The sequence below is a fragment of the Pyrus communis genome, chromosome 13 (assembly GCF_041283825.1).
Source record: "Pyrus communis isolate YQ-2024b chromosome 13, ASM4128382v1, whole genome shotgun sequence".
NCBI lineage: Eukaryota > Viridiplantae > Streptophyta > Magnoliopsida > Rosales > Rosaceae > Pyrus > Pyrus communis.
In genome coordinates this window covers 23,513,810-23,531,267 of record NC_142577.1, presented here as the reverse complement: position 1 = coordinate 23,531,267, position 17,458 = coordinate 23,513,810, and the positions used below count along the sequence as shown (strand labels likewise).

Here is a 17,458-nt window from a genome sequence, read left to right as displayed (position 1 = left end):
TAATAATACAATGCTATGACACATAATCAATGTCATAGTTAATTCCCCTTCTAAATTGCTCACCCCGAATAAAAAGTTTGGAGTCTGGCCGGATCACATGTCCTTGCAGAACTTAGACACAAAACCCCTTAGCCATTTTGTCCCCATCAACAAATTACCTGAAAAGTAATAGCCGTTTCAACAAAGTCAATCTCAAAACGGATTAGCATTTCATCATTTTAGACATCTTTAAAAGAGAAATCAAATATAAAACATCAAAATGATATTTAATAATTTATAGCCAATTTGATAGTGTGTACACTTTTTTTGCTCCCACAAAATATGCTAAATAATAATGTCATTTTGTAATTTTTTTTCGTCCCTTTACGAGGTCTAATTATTAAAACAATTAATCAAATACTTCATATACACAACAATGTTTATTATGAATTGAATCAAACCTATTAAAAAAAATCATTAAATCATTTTGACAGTAGTGTCAAAAATGACGCCAAAGAACTTTATCTTCAATTGATTCATCGTTACAAATTTTACTATCATTTTTTTATTGTTATAAATCTATACAGCAGTTTTGACAACTCTTTTTCAGATATTCTAACAAAATACCGGCTCAACACAAACTGGAAGACATCAATCTCTCTCCCCACTTTGCCAGCGTGGCATCGACAGAGAGAGAGTTACAAAACCCAGCTAGGCCCTCCCTTACTGACACCACACAACGGATAGGGGTATAACGCCGTTAAACAGTTTTAACGGCCACCTCCCCCTCGTTTCTCTCTCGTGTTTTTAGGAGCCTGGTCCAAGTCTATCCGGTTTTCTATTTCTCTTCCGTTTGCCCTGAAGAAAACAGAAGAATCCACTGAACCAAACCAAAAAAAAGAAAAAAAAGAAAAACCCAAAATCCCTCTCTTTCGCTTTCTCTCTCTGGCGAGAGGGCTCCGCATCTCGCCGGAGAATTCCATAGATTCCGATGACCGGCGGAGCTGAAAGAGCAGGAGGGGGAGGAGAAAACGTGCAGCAAAGAGAATGAACAAGGCATAAAGACAAGAAGAGAAAAAAAAATGGTTAACGTGCAATGCAGGGAAAAAGAGCATCAGAGAAGCTTAAGAGGATCTTACACGGCACAGATGCCTAGATGATCCCTTCTCCAATCCCCTTGCCTTATGCCGTAATTTATTCCTTTTTTTATATCCTCCTCGTCTCTCCCTCCTCCTCCTCAGCATCCTCGTTTTAAATTCCCCTCTCGTTCTCTCCTCCTTCTATCTCTGGCTTTCTCTCTCTTTGGTCCTCTGTCTGGTCCGGACTCCAATTGCGATTTCAACGTCCCAGTTCGGCTGTTCGTCGTTTGATTGGTGTTCTGGGCAGCTGAGCAGCTCGGACTTTGATTTTGCAATCTGCAACTTCACAGGTGAGCTGAATTCCTCCTTCAATTTTCGCCTGAGTGATTTAATTTTCCTTTTTTTTTTTTTTTGTTGTTTAATTATTGTTGTTCGTGATCTCGCTGATCTTCGTGTGAATTGCTTGCGGATTTGGTACTAAATGAATTGTGTGATTCTTTTGGATTCGGTATTTACGATAGAATTGCATTTCTATCTTTCTTTTTATTAAATGCGGTTTGAATTTCTCTGAATTCGTCATAATTGAGCTGCATTTGTTCGAGATCTTGAGCTCATTCCACTTGTAGATTGTTTTCCCTTTGAATTCCATCTCATAAATTCACCCAAACTCGTACTATCGAAATTGTCAAAGTTTGTTGTGATTTTTGGCGTGCCATAATTTTTTTTTAAATGCTGGAAGGAGAATTCTGAATAGGTATCTAGACGTGGCCGCTGGAGATCTTTTTATTTTTGTTTTTATTTTTTTGAAATAGTTTTGGTTTGTGCAGTATAATTTTCGTCATGCCATCTGAGATAATGGACCTCAAGGGTTTGTCCTCCTCGTCGTTCTTCTCCGATGAAGTAAGGAATCAACAATTGTGCATCCTTCTGTTCCTATCTGCAGTAAAATTGAGTGAATTCGCAGTTTTATCATATTAACGAGGTTTTATTAATTCTTTTTTTCTGTTTAGTTCTAGTCTTATTTATTCTATGTATTGAAAACTTTGGCAGAGGCACCCTTTAATTCTTATCAAACTTGTTGCTAAACCATTCATTAGAAACCCTTCGGTTAGAGGCTGTTAATGATTAATAGGGAGAATATTTTGCTTTTGGTAACCACTAACTACCATATATTGTTGAACTAAGAGTCTAAGATGCCATCGCAATTAATCCACAGCTGTGACAAATTACCTGACAGTTATAACCTGTCAAGAAGTTTCCGTTACTGCCTTATATTACCATTTCAGTACAGAATTTTCCACTTGTGTTCATACCGAAAGTAATTTTGTGCCATCAGCTCTAGTAATCATCTTAGGTACCTATCCATTAACTGGATCTACCTTGAGTTTTCCAGAAGTTATTCTTACCTTCCCTGAAAAGAGATGGATGATATGGATATGTGGTGTTGGGAGGGATTTTAATGTGAGGATATGTTTTATTGTTAAGTGAAATAGTTCCGAATTTTGAGTAGGCGATAGGAGTGGTGATGAGCACAACCTGATGGTGTCGATCCACATGATGAAATGTACGATTACAGTGATAAAGATAAGGAGTGGAGGAATAAATGAGAGGATGGTTGGAGTAACAATTTGATATTGAGCTAGTTAGTTGAAGATCTACAATGTTGAGTGAATTCCATCTGAGATTCTGGGTGTGGATAATATTAATTTCATAACCCTTTGCCTCTTTGGAAACATCTTTCTCCCATGAATCTAATATTATGGATTAGAAGCGTGTCCATGTTTTCACTCTTGCTAACGCATTTAAAAATTTTCATGTTCATGCCTAATAGCCTATAATTAAATAGGGTGTTACAGAGTGCGCCCTCAATGCTAAGTTAAGTCACAACTAATAACTCAAGTTCTATTGGGATAATTCATGAGTAACTATATAGTAATTCCTGAATTAATGACAAATGTATGAAGTAGAGCTGTCAGCCCCCTTTTGTACCTGGAAAAAAGAAGTGTATTTGTTATGCCTTTTCATTCTGACAATTGAGTATAATTCCTGAATTAATAACAAATGTATGAATTAGAGCTGTCAGCCCCCTTTTGTACCTGGAAAAAAGAAGCGTATTTGTTATGCCTTTTCATTCTGACAATTGAGTATTGCTTCTAATCTTGTGAACAGCCAGCAAGAAGTCACTCGCTTCATCATCTCTGGAGAAGTGTCAGACAGTGAATTCTGTGAACCATCCCAAATTTTTCATAATGGAAGACCAGAAAGTGCATCCCGGCTTCAATAGACAGGCAGTGGGAGCAGAGAGAGCCTTAAGTCATTCCTTGAATTTGTCGAGAACCATGAACCATGATTCAGGAGCAAGATCTAATGCAAATGTTGAGACAGCATCTTATTTTGGAGAAGGTGGTAAAGTCAATATGATGGGAGCTCAGTATGAGAGTAGCCTTTTTTCAAGTTCATTGTCGGAGCTATTTGGTAGGAAGTGTAAGCCTTCTGACTTCAGTATTCCTTGCGTGCAGTTCTGTTTCCAATGCCAGCTAATGTGCTTGAACCTTAAATGAAGCCTTATTCAAATTTCTTAGTGACTAATGTGTTCTATGCTGTAGTTGTTTTGGTAGCTTCAGTTTCATTGCATATTTGCTGCATGATTTTTGTTGAATTTCTCATGCAGTGAGATTATTGTCAAACAATATGGCCATTCTGCTGATATCCACTCTGTTCTAGGCTGTAGTTTCTTTGATTGATTCAGTTTTGTTGCTTATTTTCTATGTGATTTTTGTTGAAAATGAAAGTCTTCTGATGCAGTAAGATTATCGTCGAACAATACACTATATGGCCATTCTGTTGATACTGTTGCCTCCCACTATGATGAAGAGGAAGCTTTTGAATCCCTTGAAGAAATTGAGGCCCAAACCATCGGAAATCTTCTCCCAAACGATGACGAGTTGCTTTCTGGAGTTACCGATGGGCTTGACTATTCGGTCCAACTGAGTGCTAGGGATAATATGGAGGAGTTGGACCTTTTTAGCAGTGTTGGAGGGATGGATTTGGGAGATGACGGTTTGGCAACTGGATTAAAGGACTCTGAGTATGCTGGAGAAGTTTCTAATGGTCTGTTGTGCAATGGTTCAGTAGTGGGGGAACACCCTTATGGTGAACACCCTTCCCGGACGTTGTTTGTGAGAAATATAAACAGTAACATTGAAGATTCTGAGTTGAGAACCCTGTTTGAGGTATGCTAGACGTCTTAGTTGTGGGATTCGTATTCATTTTCAGCATTACATGTTCTTTGGCCATTGAGTACTGAAATTTTGATAACTCGAACGTGCAGCAATATGGAGATATTCGCACTCTTTATACAGCCTGCAAGCATCGCGGTTTTGTTATGATATCCTATTATGACATTAGAGCAGCTAGTAATGCGATGAAATCACTGCAGAATAAACCATTGAGGCGTCGCAAGCTTGACATACATTACTCAATTCCAAAGGTGAGTACCCAAGATGTTATCCCTCTAGATATCGATATAACTTTGTTATTTTACCAGGCATGTGGTTGCTTTGAGAGGGTCAGTATTTTTCATGATTATTGTTATACAGTTGGATTTACATTGGTAGTCTATACATTGCTTTAATTGGGTTATCTCTTGTCAGGACAACCCTTCTGAGAAAGATGTTAATCAGGGAACTCTTGTTGTATTCAACCTGGATTCTTCTGTTTCAAATGATGAATTACGCCAGGTTTTTGGTGTCTATGGAGAAATCAAAGAGGTGAGTATTTCCTGCTGTTTCTTGTAGTTGTGCATGGCAAAAGCATAAGCTCTAATGCGTTGTCATTCTTGAATCTGGATTGCAGATCTGTGAAACCCCAAACAGAAGTCATAACAAATTTATTGAATTTTATGACATTAGAGCTGCAGACGCTGCTCTTAATGCCTTAAACAAGAGTGATATTGCCGGGAAGCAAATTAAGCTTGGGCCAAGCTGTCCTGGAGGTGCAAGACGGAGGTATTGTCCTAGAACAATTACTTTGTCTTCCTTGCTTGTATTTATTTTCCGTGTTTTTTTACTCAAGCCGTGTTTGAAAATTACTAATCTCTTATAATCTGGTAATTATTTTTTTCACTGCAGCTTGGGGCTACAGTTATCTCCAGATTTGTTAGAGCAAGATGAATGTGGCCTATATCTGCAGCAGACTAGCCCTTCTGACTCTGTCGCTGGATTTTCTGGTAAAGTATTTGTCTAAAAAACCCTCGTCGATTCTAGTTTAGAAGCACAGATTCTCTTTATTTGGTCTCATAAAGAGTTGTTAACAGGACCAGTTGCACATGGATCAGTTACATCCAGTTGCACAGATAATGGAAGTATCATGGCTGTACACGCTGCAGCACAAGCTGCGTCCCTTGAATATGCATTCCACTTTGGGGTCTCTTCTAGTGTTCCTAACAGCTTACCTTCTGTTCTGAGAGCTGAATCAGTTGGGAATCAGTCTGGCTTTGTTGAGTCTGTCCATTCACCAGGCTCGCTGAAATTTGACATTCATGGCTCTCCAGCTTCCCATCCTCATTCACTTCCAGAGTATCATGGTGGTTTAACTAATTCAGTCAACTGCAGTTCACCGGGCAATGTATCTGTCAATGCCAGACCAACAGAAAGAATTGATAACAGGCACTTCCCCAGAGTAAGCTCCCACGGGCACTCATTTGAACTAAATGAAGGTGGTAAGTGAATGATTAACAAACTACGCACTTCTTTAATATTCTCCAGTTTGATATCTTTTCTTATCTCAATCCTCTGTTTTTGCTCTCTTCCTCAGTTTTTGGCTCTGCCGACAATGTTAACTGCCCTATTCCTGGACATCATTATGCATGGAACAACTCCTATCACCCTCAGCCTCCCGGAATGATATGGCCAAATTTACCATCATTTGTCAATGGACTTTCTTCAGCTCATCCCATTTCTGCAGTCCATCCCCCAACACGGGTTCATGGACTTCCTAGAGCACCATCTCATATGTTAAACCCAGGTTTGCCCATGCATAACCATCATGTGGGGTCAGCACCAGTGGTTAATCCTTCTCTGTGGGACAGACGACAATCATATGGAGGGGAATCCCCCGAGGCATCTGGGTTTCATCCAGGCTCTCTTGGGAATATGAGAATCTCAAATAACTCACCACATTCAATGGAATTTGTTTCTCATAACATGTTTCCTCATGTTGGTGGAAACAGCATGGTCCTGCCAATTGCTCACAAAAATGCAGGACTGCAGCAAGCCCATCATCAGAGGTGCATGATGTTTCCTGGAAGAGGCCAGATGATTCCCATCATGAATGCATTTGATCTGCCTGCTGAGCGTACAAGAAGTCGTAGAAATGAAGGCATGGTTAATCAGGGAGACAATAAGAAACAGTATGAACTGGATGTTGACTGCATTATGCGAGGAGAAGACAACCGAACAACACTTATGATAAAGAACATTCCCAACAAGTAATTCTGAATAGAAAGAAAGTTCATTGTTAATGGCTCCTTTTATTACTTTCTTGGCTCTTAAATAATTCTCGGATCAATGTGTTTGAATGATGATAGGTATACTTCAAAGATGCTATTGGCTGCAATTGATGAACGCCATCGAGGAACTTTCGATTTCATTTATCTACCAATTGATTTTAAGGCAAGTGACGTTCTGTGTGTATTATTTCCTGTGATATTGTGGCAGATATATAATCTCACACTTGTAGCTGTATGATGAACATGGTCTTCATATCTGTTGCAGAACAAATGCAATGTGGGCTATGCGTTCATCAATATGACTGATCCTCGAATGATCGTTCCATTTTATCAGGTTTGTTTTCTGTAAAGCTTTAAAATGATAAAACGCATATGCAAATTGAAGCTAAAAAGAATGTCCAATTTTTGCAGTCATTCAACGGGAAGAAATGGGAGAAATTCAACAGTGAGAAGGTGGCATCACTCGCATATGCTCGAATTCAAGGAAAAGCTGCTCTGATTGCACACTTCCAGAATTCAAGCTTGATGAATGAGGATAAGCGATGCCGTCCCATTCTCTTCAACACTGATGGCCCAAATGCCGGTGATCAGGTACGCGGATGGTGACGGAGCGTGCATACTAAATTCAAAATGGAAATGCAAAATTTTAAAAGATATCCAAATAACAATAAGAGGATGATACCTATTAATGCAAGATGGAGAGATTACATACTGACAGTTCTTGACCAACAGGTGCCCTTCCCAATGGGGGTTAATGTTCGCACAAGACCTGGGAAAACTCGAACAGTCACCCATGAGGAGAGCTATGTAGGGAGTCCACCAAGTTTTGGAGACGAAGAGCATTCTTACACCGGAGAGACATCTGCAGGTTCCCGTTCTGCTAAGGGGTCGGACTAAGCACCACATATTTTCCCGGGCACTAACCTTACAGTACAGAAGATTCTAATTTCCTTCCACCCGAATCTTCGGTGATGCATATTTAGGGTGGCTTAAGAGAGGGCCAAGGAAAGATCTTGCGGTGTTTCTTACAAGCCCGTTTAAACCTTAGAGGACGAATGCTTAGCCAATGCTAAGCGATTTTCCAGGTTTTCTTTCACCATTTTTCTTTAAATTCCGAAACAGTTAGTACAAAGGACGAAAAGGAGCATCGGCTGGAGCTTCGAAATTTTGGATGATCTTAAGAGTAATTACTTAAAGAGAAACAAAAATATAATTTATGTATAGCAGTTTCTGAGCAGGAAGAAGAGATTGTAATTTTTTTTCTTGTCGTTTATGCTTTATTTAGTTCTTTGGGGGAACACATTTGTAAGAGCGTTAATTTTTTTTTTTTTTTTTGAATAATTAAACTCATTGTTCTTGTATAGATTCTGTGTTCAAATAATGTGTGGCTGGATTCCGTGGGATGCATAGCTTCATATAATTGATCGGAAACTGCCGATCACTCATCGACAGCCACCCGCTCGTACATCATGGTAACGGGTTGTGGCTCGATATGAACTTTCTACGTTAACGAGTCGAAGTACTCAGCTTGCATGGGGTTGAGTACTTCGGCTTGTAAATCTCTCCGGTACAGTTAATCGTCTACTTTCACTTATTTATGTTCAAAATGTTTTCGTCGCAAGAAATCGACTTAATGAACCCTAAGCATGCGCATGAATGAAGTAACAACCATTACAGAAATCAAAGCAACAGTTCCTTTTCAAATTGCAAACATCCATTACAGAAGCAACAGCCACTTTTTAAATTGCAATTTCTTATCGTCGATGAAATTACGTCCTGCTCTCTTACAGATGGCACAGTCCTAAACCGATTTCCCCCTTTTTTTTCAGGCAATGTTGTGTTTCTGGTCTCACTCACTTTCAACAGTTCAGAGCAAAGTTACATTCTCCAACTACATGAGAGCCCTTGAACATATATGCAAGATGTACTTACAGGAACAGGTGAGAGCATCACTTCGGGTAGAGAAGATCGTAGTGGCCCGGGCGATATAGCAAGGTAATAGAGGGAGTCACTTTCTCAGAGCCCTCACTAGCTTTTGGAGCATCGCTTCCAGCAGGAACGAAATCATGATGATTCACGCTAACACCACCATTATCACATGAGCTACGGTCTAGGTACACCACACGGATTGGCACGCCAAGTGCATCTGACAGGGCAGTGATGTGCACATGGTCACTTTCTTCACCCATTGGTTCCACGGATGACTTGCAAAACTATTAAGAAAAACCACATATGAGAAATCCGATATTGACATTTATGGAAATCTCAAATTGCTCTCTGAATTAAACTCTTTCGGCAAGATTGACTTCCAACCACACAGGAATTTGTAACTTAATGCAGTGAACAAAATTAGCAGCACAGTCCAACATGAATTAGGTAGATAAGAAGCGAAGAGACCACCATTTTATAGACAAGATAGATTGAAAGTTGAAACACATCACCATATCTTACATTATATATGATTTAATCATTTTCATATTCTTTCTCAAGAAACTTTGCGCAGTACCTTGAATTGAGTAATTTGGTCAACCACTATAGAACAAATAAAATCATTGGTTGAAAAGTTTTCATTGAACAAACCTGCTCTACAGATGCATTGGTCAATCCGAATATAAAAGGTTCAAAAAACTCTGAGCGTTTCCGTATTTCGCCAGAGGTAACAAATCTGAAAAACATCACAACTAACCAACCAAATGTGTCAGGTAATTGTAGCGGGATAAAACAGCACACTAAGAACTGTTTCATTTATAGCCACTCACCATAGTCAGATACTGACTGATCTCGGCTCCTACGTATGAGCTCATCATGACTGTAAGAAATAACAAATCATGCTGATTACAGTTAGGCACACAACTCAAAACTAGCATCAAACTACTTTCAATATTTAATAGTCAACAAAAAGCCACGTAAAGGAACTATCCACACCTTATGGAATCTTCATTTCCTTGAAGAACACTGTCCAGCTGCTCAAGGAATAACTGAAAAGTTTCCAGGAATTTGAGATCATAGTTTTTTTTTTTTACGAGTGGATATTCATGATATTATAAATTCAGGCCAAGTTTATGAACAGGAAAAAGATCGGAAGGAAACTAACTGGAAACTTTAAACAAATCCTTATTTCCTGAAATTGACATGAAGACCTCCTCGTCGACCAAATAACTATATGTAAGAAAGTGAATATCTCATTTTCTTTAAAAGCATAGATGTATCATCATTCTTGAATCTTGCCTGACCAACTTACACATGACAGGACGACACCAGATTCTAGATGGTCTTATCACCCCTCAATGGATGAAATTCTTTGGTAGCTTTTGTATATGAAAGTGAGCATCAAACCATAGAACCATGGGCCTATGAGTTAGCTATGCATGGTTGTCCAACTTGATTCTATGCGATCAGATTTATGTGAATGCCGAGGCCTTTGAAATTCTATTATATTTGGGCTAAAACTGCTCTGGAAAATCAGGTAGTAAAATATGTGATTCCCTGCTGATATTCTCTAAATGCATGAAATATATGGTGCATATATATCAGCTATCATGTGACTTCCAATAGTTGATCATACAAAAAACTTATTCATCTGCAAAGCGTCAAGCCGTGTTCAAATCCAAAAGGCGTAAACATAAAACCAGTGGCTTTACTGAATATCACATATGCATTCGGAATAGAAGAAGAGAAATGAATAAACCAACAATACAGTGTAAAAGTGAAAGTAGGAAGTTACCGCAAAAAAATCCTCAAAAGTAAAGTCTGCGTAACCCAAGCTTTGAAGTGTTTTTCTGCACTGTTCAACATTGGCCTTGATACGGTCAACTTCACTTTGATCTTGTGATTCCAAAATATGCTCCTATTTGGACAGCTCAAAAATTTATTAACAGCCAAGAGACCAGAATACATACTTTTGTCACAATTACAGGTAGACACCCCACATATAAAAAAACGAATGCAGTTCCAAGGGACATACAAGGTATGAAAACATAAAGCTTCGGAAGAAGCAGTTCCCATCTCCTCTTGTTCGCCGAATAGCAGCATATTGTTCACCGAGAACCTGCATAAAGGGTAGTTACAATTTGTTCCATAAGAACCTAATATCATAAAGAATGGAAGGGCAAACTAGAGAGCAGACGACAATTAGGAAACCTTTATTTTCTCCAACAAGATAGCGCTGCCTGATCGATATTCAGATGCCAGCGATGAGAGTGGTTCCTGCACATTTAACACACAACAAAAGGTTCAAAACCCGGTTGCATAACATCGAATGTTAACAAAGTCTAGACTTTTGAGTATTGCCTTGTCCCCAAGAAAGGGAATTTTCTCAGCCTCCTCTGCTCGAATCGCCGAGTGCTGCTGCATGATATCTTGGTCCCCCCACTCATCAAACTCGGGTGTTGCAACCGATGCTGCAGACTCCACTTCCCCATCCACTTGGACCCCATCAGGATTCTGCATTCTCTATTCACACACAAAAACAAGCAACAAACAACACTCACATTCAAACAAATCCGTACCCTAATTCCTCCACTTCCTTTATCCAAAATTCAACATAATTGAACACCCAATACTATCAAGATTCCAATACCAACTAAAAGTTCCAATTTTTTTTTCAGAATACTGAAAATTTGTTAGTCCAAATCAATTGATCAAAAACAAGAATTAAAGAAAGAAACCGGGTTCTCATGATTTGTGGCTAAAACCCAATAAAACCCAAGAATCTACTGGCGGACAGCAATTGAAATTCGCAGTAAAGAAGTAAAATTGAGGTTAATACAAAGAAACTGACATATCAGAGTGTAGGGGCATACCTAGGGGGTGAAACGGCGTCGTGAAGCCTGGGCGTGGGATCGAATTGGAAAATGGGAGTGGAGTGGCAGCCGTCTGCTTCTTCTCTGGTTTACGTTGAAGATTGATGAAGCAAAAGGGAATTGGAAAAACCCTTCGCGGTGGAGTCCAGCAAGCGTGTTATGTTGATTGACAGTTTCTTTCTGTTTGGATGTCAGTTTTGTACTTGCGACCTGTTTTTCCCATTTTTTCACTCATTCACTTCACCACATCAAATTTACATGCATATGCTTCAATTTCATTTCCTACTCAGCCAATTGACGTAAGAAACAAACAAATATCGTTATAAAGTAAAATTTGTTGTGAAATCGAGGACAGATGTGTAGTTAAATACAAGAAAAATCAATGAAAAATGCTTGAAAATTTTGAATTTAAACGAGATTCGATAAGTGTGCCTATGTCCTGGGGACTGCAATAGTTTTTTTTTTTTTATTATCTGAAATAATAGGAATACAAAATAACTTTCATTATTTTCTCTCATTCTCTCTAGCCTTGGTATAGCTAACTTATATTTTTCTTCGCAATTCCCTTCTTTCTTTCCTCTTCTCTTGCAGTGTATATCTCCTCTTTTGCCTGGATGATTGTTTTATAAGTAAAATGTCTTTCAACTTAACAAACCTACCAAACCATTTTATTTGACAATTTTATAAAAATATAGGTCATCCTTTCAAACTAAATAATAGATAGAAGACACGAGACCATTCATTTTTACAACAAAATCGTACTTTTATACTAAAGCGCCAAAAAATATCTTTGCCCAAAAGGTCACAATTGGTAGGATTTACAATCATTGTCACTTCAACCTTCAGGTACTGTAGTTTAAATTTTGTTAAATTTATTTACACGGTTTGATTTGTACTAGTTTTGCTCAAATGTGCAAGTGCAAAATTTTTGTAAAAGTAACTTTCGAACCTCATTTTTCTTGTTTTTCAAGCCTTTATTAAGTACAACGACATAATCAGTTAATACAATTCCGTACATATTTTAAAAAATATTTTCGATGAGCCAACCAATTAGGTGTCCAAATATTATATTAAATATGTCTTTGAACATAAAACATTTTATTTACAAATAAAAAATACAATCATTTGTGTGTTGAAAATATTGGTGGGTTAATGAATGCTCACAGTGATATTGAAAACATTGGTAGATTTTTCAATACTGACATAGTAATGTCAACTTTGGAAATGAAGGAGATCGTATTTTTCAAAAGTTGTGTGTTAGAATTGCTCTATAAATAGAGCGCTCCGTGTAATATCAAAATACAGATAGAACAAGAAATATCAATAACATTATCTATCCCTCCCTTTTTTATTGGTCATCTCCCCTTGTGTTATAGTTACAATGTGATATTTTACACCTGCTTCGCTCCTTTCACTAGTAAATGTTATTTATCTAACTTTTACCTATTTATAACACGTTATCAGCACGACTCTCTAAAATCTAACCATTTTCTCATTTCTCTTCGCCGAACGAAATAGAAAATACTCTTGCAAAGAACTGTTTGCACCATGCATGTTTTTAGTTCTCAACCTAACAGTTACATATATATTTGATTTCTTGTTTGGTGTAGATTTTGATTACTAACCTAGTGTTTATTTATGTTAATTTTATTGCAATCCAAGATTGTGTTGTACAATCGTCCATGCTGAACTATAAATTTAATCTTACTACAATCTAAGATGGTGCAGTACCATCAATGAGGATGATATGCTGGAAAAGACTTTCAACACATTTCATGACTCAAACGTGCTCCTGTAGCATTAGTATAGAGAATGAGGTTTCATTGAATACAACCAGCTGATATCTGTGTTCCTGGTAGCCGAACAAAACAATAAGCTCCTAATGAAAAATCATCAGTCCCGACTTACTGGATCTGCACCATTCCTAGAAATGAATGTTGCTTCCTTTGAAGTGAACGCCACATTCTCTGGTGGTAGTAATCATAAACGAGGACATGGCCATAGGCGAGGACGGTGGAACAGGAAAGGCAAAAATTATGGTGTCTAGTTTCACAACCAGGTTCCAAGGCATAATTCAGGCCTGAGCTTTAAAAATGTGAATCGCCACAAAGGCAAAGCTCTTATGAACAATGCTCCCAAAAACTTTAAAGGAGTCTGTCATAGGTATGGTGGCAATGGGCACTGGGCGCAAACTTGTCGTACCCCAAAACATCTGATGGATTTATATCAAGCCTCCTTCAAGGAAAAGGGTGTCAAGACCAATTTTCTCGACCAGGCTAAACCAATAGATATACATGATCCAATGTGTGACTTATCAGAGAAGTTGAACACAACCCACTTAGATGTCTCATATTTTATTGTGGAAATGGGGAATGAAGTATACCGGTCCGACTAAATCGTTTACATTTGATGTACTGAACTTGTAGTTCAAAACTAGCATTTCAAATTCAATAAAAGTGGCGTTTAAATTTCCTGTTATAACTTGATTTTAACTGTGATTCCCTTACTCAGAGAGTATGGATAAAAACCATGGTCATTCTCAAAACATGAGAAATGACGGAGATATTTGTCTAGCAGACTGCATAGCCACGCATATAATACTTTGAGATCGAAAGTATTTCTCAAGATTAATGCTTACAAAAGTAAGGGTAACAATAATATCAGGCCATTCAGATGTAATTGAAGGCTCAGGAAAAACCCAGATTATGTTACCAAATGGAACAATATTGTCCATACATAATTCGTTGTACGCTACTCGATCTACTCAAAATTTGTTGAGTTTTAAAGACATACATTTAAATGGATACCACATTGAAATGAAAAGTGCAGAAAATGTGGAGTATATATGCATTACCTCCAATGATACTCAAAAGTGTATATTGGAGAAGATGCATGATTTGACGAGTAGATTGTATTATACATACATAAAGACAGTTGAATCACATACTGTCATGAACCATAAGTTCATTGATTGAAAAGTTTACATGTTTTGGTATGACCGTCTGGGTCACCCAGGATCTACCATAATGCGTAGGACCATTACCAACTCTAATAAACATCCATTATTGAGGAGACACATTGTTATCTTAAATGATAACCCTTACAAGGCTTGTTCTCAAGGGAAGTTGGTAATTAGACCGTCACAACTAAATGTTGATGTTGAATCCCCATCATTTCTACAAAGAATTTAAGGGGATATTTGTGGTCCTATTTAACCATCATGTGGACTATTCCGATATTTAATGGTTTTAGTTGATGCATCTACCCGATAATCACATGTTTCTCTCTTGTCTACTCGGAATGTAACTTTTGCGAGACTTCTTACTCAGATAATTAAGTTGCGAGCACAATTCCTAGATTACCCCATTAAGTCAATTCGACTTGATAACGTTGCTAAATTTACGTCTCAAACATTTGATGATTACTGCATGACATTGGCCATTGATGTTTAACAACATTTTCCTCATGTCCATACTCAAAATGGTTTAGCAGAAGCATTGATCAAACGGCTTTAGTTAATAGCCCACACTCTACTCATGAAAACAAAATTGCTAGTCTCTGCAATGAGACATGCTATCTTACATGCTGCATCATCGGTTCTAGTAAGACTTATAGCCAACCACCAATATTCCTCAATACAACTCGTGTTTGGACATCAGCCAAACCTTTCACATTTACGAGTTTATGGTTGTGTTGTTTATGTATCTATTGCACCACCACAACGCATTAAAATGAGACCTAAGTGCTGACTGAGAATTTATGTGGGTTTTGATTCACCATCTATCATTAGATATTTGAAACCCTTGACATGTGATATGTTTACAGCTCGTTTTGCTGATTGTCACTTTGATGAGACAGTCTTCCCGTCGTTAGGAGGAGAAAAGGCTGTTTCAGAAGAACGGCAAGAGCTGACATGAGTTGTTTCCACCTTATCTCATTTTTATCCTCGAAGCATTCAATGTGAAAATGAAGTAAAAATGATCGTTCATCTTCAAAGTATTGCCAATCAAATGCTAGATGCATTTAATGATGCTATGAAAGTGACAACTATACCAGCTGCAAATGCACCTGCAAGAATTGATGTCTTTATTGGACAAAATAAAGTGGCAGCGAATGATTCATCTGGTGCACGCTTGAAGCGTGGTAGACCTCCAGGTTCAAAATATTCAACCCCTCGAAAGAGAAAGACGAGGGCACAACTAAATCCAAATGAAAAAATTTAAGAAGAGAAAATAAATGACAAATCCACAATTCATTATTCTGTACTTTCAAAAAAAGAAAATGTCCTTGATGAAACACATGTACCCAAAGACAAAGAGGTATATGAAAGCAAATAAATCTTCTAAATTATACTTGTACTAATGAATTGTGAGATCAAAATGAAATAATCATCGACGACATGTTCGCATTCGTAGTAGCCAATCAAATCATATTAAGTGATGATCTTAAACCCCGCTCTGTTGTTGAATGCAAACAGAGACAAGATTGGCCTAAGTAGAAAGATGTAATCCATGCATAATTAAATTCCTTGGAAAGGCGAAATGTTTTGGACCAGTAGTCCAAACCTCACCTGGTGTAAACCCCGTGGGTTACAAATGAGTATTCACAAGAAAACGCAATTAGAAAAATGAGATTGCAAGATATAAAGCACGACTCGTTGCACAAGGTTTTTTTGCAAAAACTTGGAATTGATTATGAGGAGACATACTCTTATGTAATGGACATAATTACGTTCCATTACTTAATAAGTATGGTTTCAGAAAAACTTGACATGTGACTTATGGATGTCATCACCGCGTTTCTATATGGAGAATTAGATACTGACATATATATGAAAGTCCCAGAAGGACTTAAGTTGCCTGAAACAACTAACAAACCATGAGGTATGCTCTCAATCAAATTAAAGCGATCATTATATGGGCTAAAACAATTTGGACGAATGTAGTATAATCGTCTTAGTAAGTATTTGATCAAAGAAGGGTATATCGACAATGTCATTTGCCTTTGTGTGTTCATTAAGAAATCCAACTCTGGATTTGTTATAGTGGCAGTATATGTCGATAATATGAACCTAGTTGGAACCCCTGAAGAGCTCAATAAAACTGCTGAATATCTGAAAAGCGAATTTGAAATGAAAGACCTTGGAAAAACAAAATTTTGTCTCAATCTGCAGATCGAGCATTGTACTAGTGGAATTTTGGTCTACTAATCAGCTTACATTGAAAAAATCCTGAAGCGATTTGGTATGGACAAGGCTTATCAATTAAGCACGTCAATGGTCGTTCGTTCTTTGGACGTTAAGAAAGATTCATTCCGTCCAAAAGAAGATGATGAACTGGTCATTGGTCCAGAAGTACCATATTTGAGTGCAATAGGTGCTTTACTGTATTTAGCACAATGTACTAGACCAGATATATCATTTTCAGTCAACTTGTTAGCAAGGTATAACTCTGCTCCAACAATTCGTCATTGAAAGATAGTTAAAGATGTATTACGAGACCTTCATGGGACAACAGATATGGGTTTCTTTTACTCAGAGAAATCCACAAATGACCAAGTCATTGTTGGATATGTAGATGCTGGTTTTCTCTCTGATCCTTATAAAACCCGCTCACAAATTGGATATGTGTTCAAGAATGAAGATACATCAATTTCATGGCTCTAAACAAAGCAAACATTAGTTGCTACATCTTCAAATCATTCAGAAATACTTACTTTATATGAAGCAAGTCGTGAATGTTCTTGGTTAAGATCAATGATCCATCATATTCGGAATTCATGTGGTCTACCTTCAAAGATAGACACTCCAACTGTCATCCATGAAGACAATGCAGCCTGTGTTGCTCAAATGAAAGAATGATTCATCAAGGGCGATAAGACTAAACACATATCTCCAAAGTTTTTCAGTGCACATAAGCTTCAGAATGCTAAAGTTATTGAAGTTAGACAAATACGTTCCAATAAAAATCCAACAGACTTGTTCACCAAATCTCTACCAAAGTGCACGTTTCAGAAGTTAGTGTAAAATATCGAATTACGTCGATTTACTAATCAGATAAATTTGAAAAATGCGGAATAAGAAAGAGATA

At 37.7% G+C, this 17,458-nt stretch overlaps 2 protein-coding genes across 6 annotated transcripts; one reads left to right on the top strand and one right to left on the bottom strand.

The window, feature by feature from the left end:
* The first annotated feature begins 1,261 nt into the window (after window positions 1-1,261).
* LOC137736743 (protein MEI2-like 4) lies at window positions 1,262-7,970 on the top strand. 4 transcript variants are annotated; one of them, XM_088682629.1, is made up of 15 exons: window positions 1,262-1,408; window positions 1,886-1,987; window positions 2,275-2,304; window positions 3,232-3,542; window positions 3,864-4,291; window positions 4,390-4,548; window positions 4,712-4,828; window positions 4,914-5,065; window positions 5,189-5,286; window positions 5,362-5,778; window positions 5,874-6,546; window positions 6,646-6,730; window positions 6,833-6,901; window positions 6,979-7,158; window positions 7,300-7,970. In XM_088682629.1, the coding sequence occupies exons 2-15, from the start codon at window positions 1,899-1,901 to the stop codon at window positions 7,462-7,464; spliced, it is 2,973 nt and encodes a 990-aa protein (XP_088538755.1). In that variant the 5' UTR covers window positions 1,262-1,408; window positions 1,886-1,898; the 3' UTR covers window positions 7,465-7,970. The 4 variants fall into 4 exon arrangements, with proteins under 4 accessions (XP_088538755.1, XP_088538754.1, XP_068332094.2 ...); XM_088682628.1 differs by lacking the exon at window positions 2,275-2,304 and having other exon boundaries at window positions 1,341-1,408; window positions 1,886-1,958; window positions 3,228-3,542; window positions 5,374-5,775; XM_068475993.2 differs by lacking the exon at window positions 2,275-2,304 and having other exon boundaries at window positions 1,341-1,408; window positions 1,886-1,958; window positions 3,228-3,542; window positions 5,374-5,778.
* Window positions 7,971-8,243: 273 nt separating this feature from the next.
* LOC137736744 (OVARIAN TUMOR DOMAIN-containing deubiquitinating enzyme 1) lies at window positions 8,244-11,653 on the bottom strand. Of its 2 annotated transcripts, none has more exons than XM_068475994.2 (9): window positions 11,370-11,653; window positions 10,858-11,019; window positions 10,708-10,773; window positions 10,532-10,615; window positions 10,292-10,414; window positions 9,493-9,545; window positions 9,327-9,376; window positions 9,148-9,248; window positions 8,244-8,780 (listed from the first exon to the last, which is right to left on the bottom strand). In XM_068475994.2, the coding sequence occupies exons 2-9, from the start codon at window positions 11,014-11,016 to the stop codon at window positions 8,517-8,519; spliced, it is 900 nt and encodes a 299-aa protein (XP_068332095.2). In that variant the 5' UTR covers window positions 11,017-11,019; window positions 11,370-11,653; the 3' UTR covers window positions 8,244-8,516. The 2 variants fall into 2 exon arrangements, with proteins under 2 accessions (XP_068332095.2, XP_088538756.1); XM_088682630.1 differs by having other exon boundaries at window positions 10,858-11,022; window positions 11,374-11,514.
* Window positions 11,654-17,458: the final 5,805 nt, after the last annotated feature.